We start from the raw sequence: 12,787 nt of genomic DNA, 5'->3' as shown, positions 1-12,787 counted from the left end.
AATAAACAATTTCCACTGTTGTTTATTGCGAAAAAGCGGTTAGTGAGAATGATACAAACACCTTTCCTTGCTATCACCTGAATTAGGAAGCTTATTGCTTATTTGGTTTAATTAATTAATAGAACATGGAGCAACTGGTATAAAGAATGCTTTTTCCAAACTTTCTGTAAAAGAAAGTCTGCTATCAAGACAATGCTCTTGTTCAATTACTTTATTTAAGACTGAACGCTTCTAAAACTGAAGACACTCGTCCGTGGTCTGCACTGCAATCGAGCTCTGGTAACGTCGTTCTCTATTCATCGGCTGGCTGTGTTTTGTGACATCAGATGCGCAGAACGAGCTAAACTCGGCCGCCATCGTAAATGACGCGCACTTTAGTTACAAGATGGGCCATGAGTTTTTTGTTGCAATGTTAGGTCGATCTTACGCACAGGCAATTTTTTTCTGGGTGTTGTTAGGATATACGTTTCAGTTTGCATACACAGTGGTAAATTTCTATCAGTCATTTTTAAGTTTTTCTATTCGTACTCAGACATGTTAAGATTTCTAGAGTGTAGAACAATTGTGTTCATGGCGAAACAGATAATTTTATGCTTTGAACAAATCATTCATATGTAAAAATCGCGCCACTGTGGTAAGTAATTGGAAACAGGAGCAAATAAATTAGGAATGACAACAATGCATAGCGACACTTCTAAGAATGGAAAGAAAAACATGAAATATGTAACTAGCTTCAGCATTGTGAAAAGTTTCCCGATCCATGGGAAGTGATTAAATAAACGATGTATATTCCTTTCTGGGGACAGAAAGGCCACCGCCTGTCCTAACTTATTTTTGGGTGACGTACTTCTGTTTGTGGATTTTGGCACCTGTGCGCCGATGTTGGACGCGCTCCTGTCAGGCTGGTTGGGCCGCTGTTCTCCGTCACTCCGTACTCAAGCCAGTAAATTCGCCGTCCCCCTCTCTGTGCGAACTACCCTTATGTGTAATATATTTGAATGTATTCAAACTCCCAACACTTCTCTGGAAAGAAGTAATTTATTGTTTTATTATTGTATATCTTATTACTACTGTGATCTCGTGCTTAGGTCTCAGAGCCGGCCAAAGTGGCCGTGTGGTTCTGGGCGCTGCAGTATGGTTGGTTGGTTGGTTGGTTTGGGGAAGGATACCAGACAGCGTGGTCATCGGTCTCATCGGATTAGGGAAGGATGGGGAAGGAAGTCGGCCGTGCCCTTTCAGAGGAACCATCCCGGCATTTGCCTGGAGTGATTTAGGGAAATCACGGAAAACCTAAATCAGGATGGCCGGACGCGGGATTGAACCGTCGTCCTTCCGAATGCTGCAGTATGGAACCGAGCGACCGCTACGGTCGCAGTTTCGAATCCTGCCTCGGGCATGGATGTGTGTGATGTCCTTAGGTTAGATAAGTTTAATTAGTTCTAAGTTCTAGGCGACTGATGACCTCAGAAGTTACGTCGCATAGTGCTCAGAGCCATTTGAACAATTTTACTTAGGTCTCAGAGCTTAAGCATTCCGTCTTACTTCTAAGCCTACTTAAGTGAATTTGTTTCTTTGAGGGATCTTTTTCTGTTAAACGATTAACCGATTAATCTTTGTATTAATTATGCAGTCACTGTAACACTTAAACTGTCGCTGGTGTCCGGGGTGGGGTTCGCATTTATTACTCTAGTGTCGGTGCTTGAGAATTTACTTATTTGATGATCAGTCTTGAATGAATTATACGCCTGCGTGTTTTCCCTAGGCTTCCCGAGTTGGCTGTGGCGCAGGTGCCGTTGGCAGGGCCGTGCTGTCCACTATCGGCCGACGCAGCGGGCGTGCCCAGTGCGCGTCGCCTGCGTGCGTTCGTGCGGCGTGGTGTTCCGCCTCCCGCCTCTTTACAAGTGACGTTATTAGTCTTGTGGCATTCGCACTTAAGGTGAAATCGAGATGTCCGCTACTGTAAGCTATCCTAGGCAAGTTTCGCGTCTGGCAGCCCAGCCCTGTCTTCTATTCCTACTTCATTTGCAGATTTTTCGAATAGTAATTGTGGATTACCGTATAATCTTAAAATCTTTGTTAGCTTTGTTTCAAAATTGTTAGTGCCCAAAGGGCGTTCCAAATCTTTGTTGTAATCCTGGAACTGTAAATTTTAAGATATTGTCAAATGCTGAACTTGTAAAATTTTGAATAATGTTCCTGTTTGGAAAGTTGCTAAATTGCTAGCGCCAAAAGCGCCCTGAAGTTATTTGAATGGTAATCCCGAACTTGTAAATTTTTTTCTAAACAAGGACCTCCTTCCTTGCTCGAAGTTTATTATCTAAAAAGTGGTTTTAATATTGTTTAGATACTGTTCTTTCTACAATTCTAGTGGAGTCAGATAGGCCTGGTTGCAATCTTCCGGATGTCTAAAGGGCTCTCGAGCTGTGTTTTTATGAATGTTAAACTTGATATTTTTATGGGTCATTACTCGACCTGAAAGAGAAAAAAAAAGTTATTGTAAGTTTGGTCCTATTGGTTCGCCGTCCTGAAATCAGTCTGACAGTTACTATTGATTTACATTTTACTGATGTTTTTAAGTGTATCTTGTTAAATAAAGGATAGTTAACTATTGTGATGCACAACAAATGGCATTCGTCAAACTCAGCCTGCACCTTCCTCTTGCCCGTTAAGTTGTTGTAGTATCCTGGGGAGTCCACTGAGATTTCACAAGTGATTCTGGTAAATTACACAAAACAAAGCGAGTAAAACATTTGAAGAAACACAGTTGAATGTGAACTGGTACTCACTTTTGCTGAAATGAAATATGGAGGTAATCATGTGATGTTTTCCCAACACTTTCAGTCATATGTGTCTTCATTGTGTGATGTTGCACAAGAACTCGAATAAATACACGTGATAAACGTGGTTTTGATGCAACGAACTGTTGCCTACCATTCTGGTGGCCTACAACAATGTTTAGCACTCCACTATCGTTGGCACGTGTGACACTGCTTGTGTAACATGCAAAAAACTTTAATGATGAGCTAGAGAACTGTGCCCTGCGAGAGCGATCAACCACTGTTAATGGGCGACACTTTTGTAAATACACGTAGCTGACAGCTGGATTCCACGCTACAAGATAACAGACTATTCATTTCGACGAAGTGGCAGCCTGAAAGTGGGTTGCATGGGTACATTTTGTGAATAATCTGAACACATATATTAACCTAACATTTATTTCCAGCACCCATCATACAGGTTCATGGTAGCACAGTCCCGTCACTGAAATGATCAGCAGCGCTCATACTGCCTTCATATCACGCCAGCACGAGCTAGGCGCTGACCCTGGTGAAGTAGGGCAGAGTGTTGAGCGGCACGGGGTAGCTGTGTAGCCAGGCCGGACCCTGAATGGTGGGGTGCTCGGGGTCCGCCTCGTCCCGCCACATCCCCTTCGGCAGGTAGATGTCACGGCTGAAGTTGTTGTGCCACACCACTGGCGCCACCAGAATGTCGTCGCCCAGCAGGAACTCTGCACGCAAAGGAAACACAGCGTCACCGCACAGCATATGCCAGTTGTCTAGCGTCTACGTTATGTACTGAATCTCTTCTTGTGCAACTCTAAACATCCTCGAGGATCTCATCTCCGCTGGTTGTATTTTTGTTGTCTTTTTTTACGCAACTATCGTTTCCATACAACAGTAATGTTATAGCCATAGTTTCATAAAATTTAATTTTTGTACTTTTTCAGGTCGTATACACTACTGGCCATTACAATTGCTACACCAAGAACAAATGCAGATGATAAACGGGTATTCATTGGACAAATATATTATACTAGAACTGACATGTGATTACATTTTCACGCAATTTGGGTGCATAGATCCTGAGAAATAGGTACCCAGAACAACCACCTCTGGCCGTAATAACGGCCTTGATACGCGTGGGCATTGAGTCAAACAGAGCTTGGATGGCGTGTACAGGCACAGCTGCCCATGCAACTTCAACACGATACCACAGTTCATCGAGAGTAGCGACTGGCGTATTGTGACGAGCGAGTTGCTGGGCCACCATTGACCAGACGTTTTCAGTTGGTGAGAGATCTGGAGAATGTGCTGGCCAGGGCAGCAGTCGAACATTTTCTGTATCCAGAAAGGCCCGTACAGGGCATGCAACATGCGGTCGTGCATTATCCTGCTGAAATGTAGGGTTTCGCAGGGATCGAATGAAGGGTAGAGCCACGGGTCGTAACACATCTGAAATGTAACGTCCACTGTTCAAAGTGCCGTCAATGCGAACAAGAGGTGACCGAGACGTGTAACCAATGGCACCCCATACCATCACGCCGGGTGATACGCCAGTATGGCGATGACGAATACACGCTTCCAATGTGCGTTCACCGCGATGACGCCAACCACGGATCCGACCATCATGATGCTGTAAACAGAACCTGGATTCATTTGAATAAATGACATTTTGACATTCGTGCACCCAGGTTCGTCGTTGAGTACACCATCGCAGGCCCTCCTGTCTGTGATGCAGCATCAAGGGTAACCGCAGCCACGGTCTCCGAGCTGATAGTCCATGCTGCTGCAAACGTCGTCGAACTGTTCATGCACATGGTTGTTGTCTTGCAAACGTCCCCATCTGTTAACTGAGGGATCTAGACGTGGCTGCACGATCCATTACAGCCATGCGGATAAGATGTCTGTCATCTCGACTGCTAGTGATACGAGGCCGTTGGGATCAAGCACGGCGTTCCTATTACCCTCCTGAACCCACCGATTCCATATTCTGCTAACAGTCATTGGATCTCGAACAACGCGAGCAGCAATGTCACGATACGATAAACCGCAGTCGCTATAGGCTACAATCCGACCTTTATCAAAGTTGGAAACGTGAAGGTACGCATTTCTCCTCCTTACACGAGGCAACACAACAACGTTTCACCAGGCAACGCAGGGTCAACTGCTGTTTGTGTATGAGAAATCGGTTGGAAAGTTTCCTCATGTCAGCACGTTGTAGGTGTCGCCACCGGCGCCAACCTTGTGTGAATGCTCTGAAAAGCTAATCATTTGCATATCACAGCATCTTCTTCCTGTCGGTTAAATTTCGCGTCTGTAGCATGTCATCTTCCTGATGTAGCAATTTAAATGGCCAGTAGTGTACTTAAGAGTTTCGTTCATTGTTTCACACACTGTTTGAAATTTGTACATTAATTTGGAAGGTGTAACTTTTTTTAGACAACGAAATTTGAAGACTAGATTCTGTACGTATAGGCTTGTGCCAAGTTATTGCTAACTGGATATTGTCTTTCACTCAGTACTGGGCTGAGCGCAAGAAGCAAGTTGTCCAATCTCCAAAGAAAAAATGAACATGGAATGACTCAAGTGGTCCAAAGTGACCAATCAAGTTAATATTACATTATCATCTGAGAATTGCATAGATTAGTTTGTTTATCTAATTTAACTCCTGAATAATGGATAATTACATGATTACCAGTTTTTATGGGCATTCTCAGTATAAACGGTAGAAAGGTTGTCACTAAATAGCAGCTCAGTCGCGGTATGACGGTTTCGAAGCTAGGCCAATCTTGAGGAAATTGACTGAAAAGACTAGTCTCGCGGTGGGTTACGGAATATGCGGCGTGCGTAATAACCGGATCACCTCTCGAGAATGTGAGCGGTCTCTGTTGCTATACTGTATCCTGAGTACTGCTGAAGTTTTCCGCTAAAAAACATCTTTTCAAAGACAGTCTTCTATTCAGATTTAGAGTTATCTCAGTTATGCGCTAGTTTTTGGAGGAAACACGCTCTAATGGTTAGTTCTGAGACAGACCGTAACGCAGAGAGTCGAAAGTGGATTACAGACTGAACATTGTAAGATACGAACAAGTGTGCAAAATAAATGTATAGTAGGAACTGCACAGCAATCTGTCGGTCATACCTGAGTCGATTGTGAGGGCCGTGGCGTCCGTTGGGTCGATCCACCAGATTGGCCTGTTGACGGGAGTGCCGTCCTCAACGGCTTTCTTCATCAGCTCAACGATGAGTGGTGCGTACTGGATGTGCAGGCTGGTCAGGTTGCGGCAGATGTCTAGCGTCTGTAACGTAATCCACCATTACACTGTTACAGGGGGGAGCTACCCTGCTGAAATTAAATCCAATAGAGTGTTAATGAATGAGTAAACAACTTTTTGAAGATAATCGTGTACTGAACATATCTCTTGGGATAAAGAATCAGAATGCATAAATTACTCAGTGCAGAGAATATTATTATGACACTGTTTTCTTGAATCATACTGGAATTTGGATTCCCGTAATATGAACGTAGGCCTCGACGCAAAACATCTCTCTCGACATGTATCTAACTGCAATTTTAATATTTCTGTGATTCTCTTGCACTGACTGTCCGAGAAATATTTTTTATCGACAAAGGGAGTCCACCAGCATTGATGAATGCTCGATGAAGCAGATACACGACATCCTGTGCTAAAAACCAAGAAGTGAGACATAAACGCAATAAGAACTAAAGGGAATCCGTTACATTTCTGGTGCAAATAAATCATACAAACATATAGGGTGACAATTCAACCCCAAACCTAGGGATTACAGCTACGAACAACTGGAATTGGTACGATCACAAAGAAAATGTTGTTTGAAAGGCGAACCAGAGGTTGCGTTTCATTGGCAAAATACTTAGAAAATGTAACACACCTGCGTTTGTCTGTCCTCTTAGGGAATACTGCTGCGTGATATGGGATCTTTACCAGGCACAGTTCACGGAGGATATCAAAAAAGTTCAAAGAAGGGCAGCTTGCTTTCTGTTATCGCGAAATAGGGGAAAGAGTGCCACGGATATGCTACGCGTGTTAGGTGGCAAGCTTCAGTACAGAGGCGTTTTTCGTTGCGCACAGGTCTTTTCACACTGTTAACTCACGAACTTTCTCTCCCGAATGCGGAAATATTTTGTTGGCTCTCAGATACATAGGAAGAAATGTTCATCTTCAGAAAATAACAGAAACCAAAGACCGAGTGGAAAGATTTTAGTGTTCCTCTTTCCCACGCACTTTGCTTGACTGGAACTTTAGGGAAAGAGTCTGAAGGTGATCTGATGATCGCCGTGCAAAGCTCCCAAGTGTAGACTGCACAGTAGTGAGACGTACGTGTAGAGAGAGATGTAGATGTGTGGGTGGGCAGGTCGAAGACAGAACTACCAGGTATGAACTGCGTAGAGGACATACTTTTTAATAATAAACGATCTTCCCTTCTAATCTTAAGTTGTTATTATTTGATGAGGTGTTGCTTCGTGATATAAAAAAAGTAAACATGCTGCTTTCTCGCACGAATCAGTCGATAAACCGACTAATAAAACTATGCCGACGATTTCTGCTAATATCACTGCTGTCGCCAAGTTTCAGAGTATAAGAACCCTGACAATGAGAGCGTAGTTACAGGGACAGCTCCAAATCAAAACACTGTACATCTGCACAGATATCTGTCTGACAGATAATCTTTTGTTGTAGGCAGTCCGTTCGCTTTGTCTTAATTCACGAGCTAATAAATGATTGTCTCCGCTATTTCGTGGATGAGTATCAGTCTACTTGAGAAAACGCTACATTTTTTTTTTTTTTTGAAAAGACCTACAGGTAAGTTTAATACGATCACGCTAATTGAGATTACACGAGAAATTAAAAAGTACAAATGCTAACCGACCTCTTTGTTACGTTACGCCATTACTAATTAGAAAACGAATTACATCTGTAAATAGAAAATTATCAGCTACCTTCACCTGGCGCAGGTTTCCTGATAATCCCACACCTGACACGGACTATTTGTTTCCACAACTCGTAGTTTATGAGTGTTTTGCGTGATCTCAGTCAATTGTATATTTATTGTCTCTTGCAAATTTTCTCTATAAGAGATATATCATTTTTCCATATATTGAACCGTATTGTTTGACTACTTGTAGATATAGAATTCGTTTTGAAATACATGTCGATAAATTCTGCAGCTTAATCGGTAAATTCTTTGCAGGCCTCACATTGTATCAATGCTGTGAAGATATATTTACTTTTGATGTGAATCGCGTGGATAGGACGTTACTCACCTCGTTGTCGAAGTCCCAAGGCTTGACGTGGAAGCGTAAGGCAGGCATGAAGGTGACCACCTGCAGCCAGCGGATGTACAGGTCGTAGGTGGGGTAGCCGCCGTGGTTCTCGACGCCGCCCACCTGCTCCGGCATCACGAAAGGGTGGCCGACCATGTTGAGCTGCAGCAGCTTGGGCACCAGCGTCTTGAAGCCGTTCTGGCTGCTCCACGCGGTGTCGACGACGTCCATGAGGAAGAAGTTGGGGAGGTGCTGGCTCTCCACGCTGGAGCGCAGCGTCACCATGGACCCGAACTGGGAGCCGGCGCTCGAGTACACGTCCGAGAAGACCACGGGGCTCTTCTCCAGTGGCGTGATGTCTGCCGGCTGCGGCAGGTAGCTGGACTCGCCGTAGTCGAACACGAACGTGTCCACCCCAGTCTCATTGCGAAGTGCCTGAAAAGAGTTTAGGAATAACATGCCGTACCTGGACAGATGGAGGAAATGGCAACTCTTGGTCCAGATAGAACTTAGGACTCCAAGTTAACATCCAGCAGTGGAGTAACAACTCTTTTTTATCAATAAAGGACATACGCTGATCACCCAGAACATAGTGACTACCAACGTACTGTCAGGCGATAGCAGCGGCTCCTGGGGAGGAATGATTGCTAGTCAGACGCAGGCACGGTGCACGTAGCATCCATGAGCGCGCTGTGTGTGTGGAATGGGGAAGTTTGACCAAGGGCAGATTCAGATTGTCTGGAGGCTCGCCACGACCGTTTCGGAAACTGCACAACTTGTCGGGTGTTCGAGGAGTGCAGCGGTGAGTATCTTCAACAAGTGGCGAAACCACGTCCAGGCGACGTGAAGCTGAGCAGCTACTGCTCATTACAAGTTCCGGACATCATGGGCTGAGCAGATTGGTAAAACAGGATGGAAGTGAACTTTGGTGGAACTAACATCAGACTTTAATGCTGGGCAGAATATAAATACACTCCTGGAAATTGAAATAAGAACACCGTGAATTCATTGTCCCAGGAAGGGGAAACTTTATTGACACATTCCTGGGGTCAGATACATCACATGATCACACTGACAGAACCACAGGCACATAGACACAGGCAACAGAGCATGCACAATGTCGGCACTAGTACAGTGTATATCCACCTTTCGCAGCAACGCAGGCTGCTATTCTCCCATGGAGACGATCGTAGAGATGCTGGATGTAGTCCTGTGGAACGGCTTGCCATGCCATTTCCACCTGGCGCCTCAGTTGGACCAGCGTTCGTGCTGGACGTGCAGACCGCGTGAGACGACGCTTCATCCAGTCCCAAACATGCTCAATGGGGGACAGATCCGGAGATCTTGCTGGCCAGGGTAGTTGACTTACACCTTCTAGAGCACGTTGGGTGGCACGGGATACATGCGGACGTGCATTGTCCTGTTGGAACAGCAAGTTCCCTTGCCGGTCTAGGAATGGTAGAACGATGGGTTCGATGACGGTTTGGATGTACCGTGCACTATTCAGTGTCCCCTCGACGATCACCAGTGGTGTACGGCCAGTGTAGGAGATCGCTCCCCACACCATGATGCCGGGTGTTGGCCCTGTGTGCCTCGGTCGTATGCAGTCCTGATTGTGGCGCTCACCTGCACGGCGCCAAACACGCATACGACCATCATTGGCACCAAGGCACAAGCGATTCTCATCGCTGAAGACGACACGTCTCCATTCGTCCCTCCATTCACGCCTGTCGCGACACCACTGGAGGCGGGCTGCACGATGTTTGGGCGTGAGCGGAAGACGGCCTAACGGTGTGCGGGACCGTAGCCCAGCTTCATGGAGACGTTTGCGAATGGTCCTCGCCGATACCCCAGGAGCAACAGTGTCCCTAATTTGCTGGGAAGTGGCAGTGCGGTCCCCTACGGCACTGCGTAGGATCCTACGGTCTTGGCGTGCATCCGTGCGTCGCTGCGGTCCGGTCCCAGGTCGACGGGCACGTGCACCTTCCGCCGACCACTGGCGACAACATCGATGTACTGTGGAGACCTCACGCCCCACGTGTTGAGCAATTCGGCGGTACGTCCACCCGGCCTCCCGCATGCCCACTATACGCCCTCGCTCAAAGTCCGTCAACTGCACATACGGTTCACGTCCACGCTGTCGCGGCATGCTACCAGTGTTAAAGACTGCGATGGAGCTCCGTATGCCACGGCAAACTGGCTGACACTGACGGCGGCGGTGCACAAATGCTGCGCAGCTAGCGCCATTCGACGGCCAACACCGCGGTTCCTGGTGTGTCCGCTGTGCCGTGCGTGTGATCATTGCTTGTACAGCCCTCTCGCAGTGTCCGGAGCAAGTATGGTGGGTCTGACACACCGGTGTCAATGTGTTCTTTTTTCCATTTCCAGGAGTGTGTGTCGGAATATACTCCCAACGATGGGCCTCCGCAGCCGACGACCGGCTCTTGTGCCACTGTTAACAGCACGACACCGGCAACTACGAGTCAAGTGAGCAAGGGGATGTCGGCACTGGAGGTTAACGCAGTAACAGTGCCTTGCATGGTCTGATGAATCCCGAAGCCTTCTGCATCATGCCGATGGGAGGGGCGAATCCGTCATCTTCTAGAGGAACAACTCCTAGACACCTGTACTGCGGGACAGAGACAAGGATGCGGCGGCTGCATTATGCTCTGGGGAACATTCACGTGGGTATCAATTGGTGCAGTGGAGCTCGTGCAAGGCACCATGACGGCTGAGGAGTATAGTATGATGGTTGCAGACCACGTACACCCCTTGTTGATGATCATGTTTCGCGATAGCAGCGACATTTTTCAACCTGATAATGCGCCATATCACAAGGCCAGGAGTGACATGGAGTGATTCGAAGAACACAGTTGATGTGCTGGTCCTCCAACTAGCCATAAATGAATTCGATCGATCTTGGATGTGACTCGGCGTCAGAATTCATCTCCCCGTCCCAGGAATTTACGGGACTTGGCTGACTTGTGTATGTCGATGCGGTGTCAACTCCCTCCAGCTACTTACCGAGGCTTCATTTCTTCCATGCCATGGCGCGTTGCCGTTGGTATACGTTGGCTATTGGGAAGGTGCTCATAATGTTCTGGGTGAACAGTGAATAAGGCACATATTATCTGCCGGCCGGAGTGGCCGAGCGGTTCTAGGCACTACAGTATGGAACCGCGCGACCGCTACGGTCGAAGGTTCGAATCCTGCCTCGGGCATGGATGTATGTGATGTCCTTAGGTTAGTTAGGTTTAAGTAGTTCTAAGTTCTAGGGGACTGATGACCTCAGCAGTTATGTCCCATAGTGCTCAGAGCCATTTGAACCGTTTGAACATGTTATCTGCAAATGCATAAGGCTTCTCACTGAAAGTAAAAACAGAATTTACGTACCGATAACTGTTCTGTTCTAATCACAACCGCTCAACTGTTGATATACACTCCTGGAAATTGAAATAAGAACACCGTGAATTCATTGTCCCAGGAAGAAGAAACTTTATTGACACATTCCTGGGGTCAGATACATCACATGATCACACCGACAGAACCACAGGCACATAGACACAGGCAACAGAGCATGCACAATGTCGGCACTAGTACAGTGTATATCCACCTTTCGCAGCAATGCAGGCTGCTATTCTCCCATGGAGACGATCGTAGAGATGCTGGATGTAGTCCTGTGGAACGGCTTGCCATGCCATTTCCACCTGGCGCCTCAGTTGGACCAGCGTTCGTGCTGGACGTGCAGACCGCGTGAGATGACGCTTCATCCAGTCCCAAACATGCTCAATGGGGGACAGATCCGGAGATCTTGCTGGCCAGGGTAGTTGACTTACACCTTCTAGAGCACGTTGGGTGGCACGGGATACATGCGGACGTGCATTGTCCTGTTGGAACAGCAAGTTCCCTTGCCGGTCTAGGAATGGTAGAACGATGGGTTCGATGACGGTTTGGATGTACCGTGCACTATTCAGTGTCCCCTCGACGATCACCAGTGGTGTACGGCCAGTGTAGGAGATCGCTCCCCACACCATGATGCCGGGTGTTGGCCCTGTGTGCCTCGGTCGTATGCAGTCCTGATTGTGGCGCTCACCTGCACGGCACCAAACACGCATACGACCATCATTGGCACCAAGGCAGAAGCGACTCTCATCGCTGAAGACGAGACGTCTCCATTCGTCCCTCCATTCACGCCTGTCGCGACACCACTGGAGGCGGGCTGCACGATGTTGGGGCGTGAGCGGAAGACGGCCTAACGGTGTGCGGCACCGTAGCCCAGCTTCATGGAGACGGTTGCGAATGGTCCTCGCCGATACCCCAGGAGCAACAGTGTTCCTAATTTGCTGGAAAGTGGCAGTGCGGTCCCCTACGGCACTGCGTAGGATCCTACGGTCTTGGCGTGCATCCGTGCGTCGCTGCGGTCCGGTCCCATGTCGATGGGCACGTGCACCTTCCGCCGACCACTGGCGACAACATCGATGTACTGTGGAGACCTCACGCCCCACGTGTTGAGCAATTCGGCGGTACGTCCACCCGGCCTCCCGCATGCCCACTATACGCCCTCGCTCAAAGTCTGTCAACTGCACATACGGTTCACGTCCACGCTGTCGCGGCATGCTACCAGTGTTAAAGACTGCGATGGAGCTCCGTATGCCACGGCAAACTGGCTGACACTGACGGCGGCGGTGCACAAATGCTGCGC

At 47.5% G+C, this 12,787-nt stretch overlaps 1 protein-coding gene across 1 annotated transcript in view; it reads right to left on the bottom strand.

The window, feature by feature from the left end:
- Window positions 1-3,199: 3,199 nt before the first annotated feature.
- The window catches only part of LOC126094647 (myogenesis-regulating glycosidase-like), a 28,652-nt gene continuing 19,064 nt past the window's right edge, over window positions 3,200-12,787 (bottom strand). Inside the window, exons 4-6 of the mRNA XM_049909143.1 lie at window positions 8,086-8,520; window positions 5,923-6,079; window positions 3,200-3,508 (exon numbers count right to left, since the gene is read on the bottom strand). Coding sequence (XP_049765100.1) covers window positions 3,312-3,508; window positions 5,923-6,079; window positions 8,086-8,520 — 789 coding nt within the window. The 3' untranslated portion in view covers window positions 3,200-3,311. The remainder of the gene's footprint in view (window positions 3,509-5,922; window positions 6,080-8,085; window positions 8,521-12,787) is intronic.

Source organism: Schistocerca cancellata, chromosome 8 (assembly GCF_023864275.1).
Source record: "Schistocerca cancellata isolate TAMUIC-IGC-003103 chromosome 8, iqSchCanc2.1, whole genome shotgun sequence".
NCBI lineage: Eukaryota > Metazoa > Arthropoda > Insecta > Orthoptera > Acrididae > Schistocerca > Schistocerca cancellata.
Note: the sequence above shows the minus strand (reverse complement) of the source record. Positions and strands in the feature narration are given on the sequence as shown.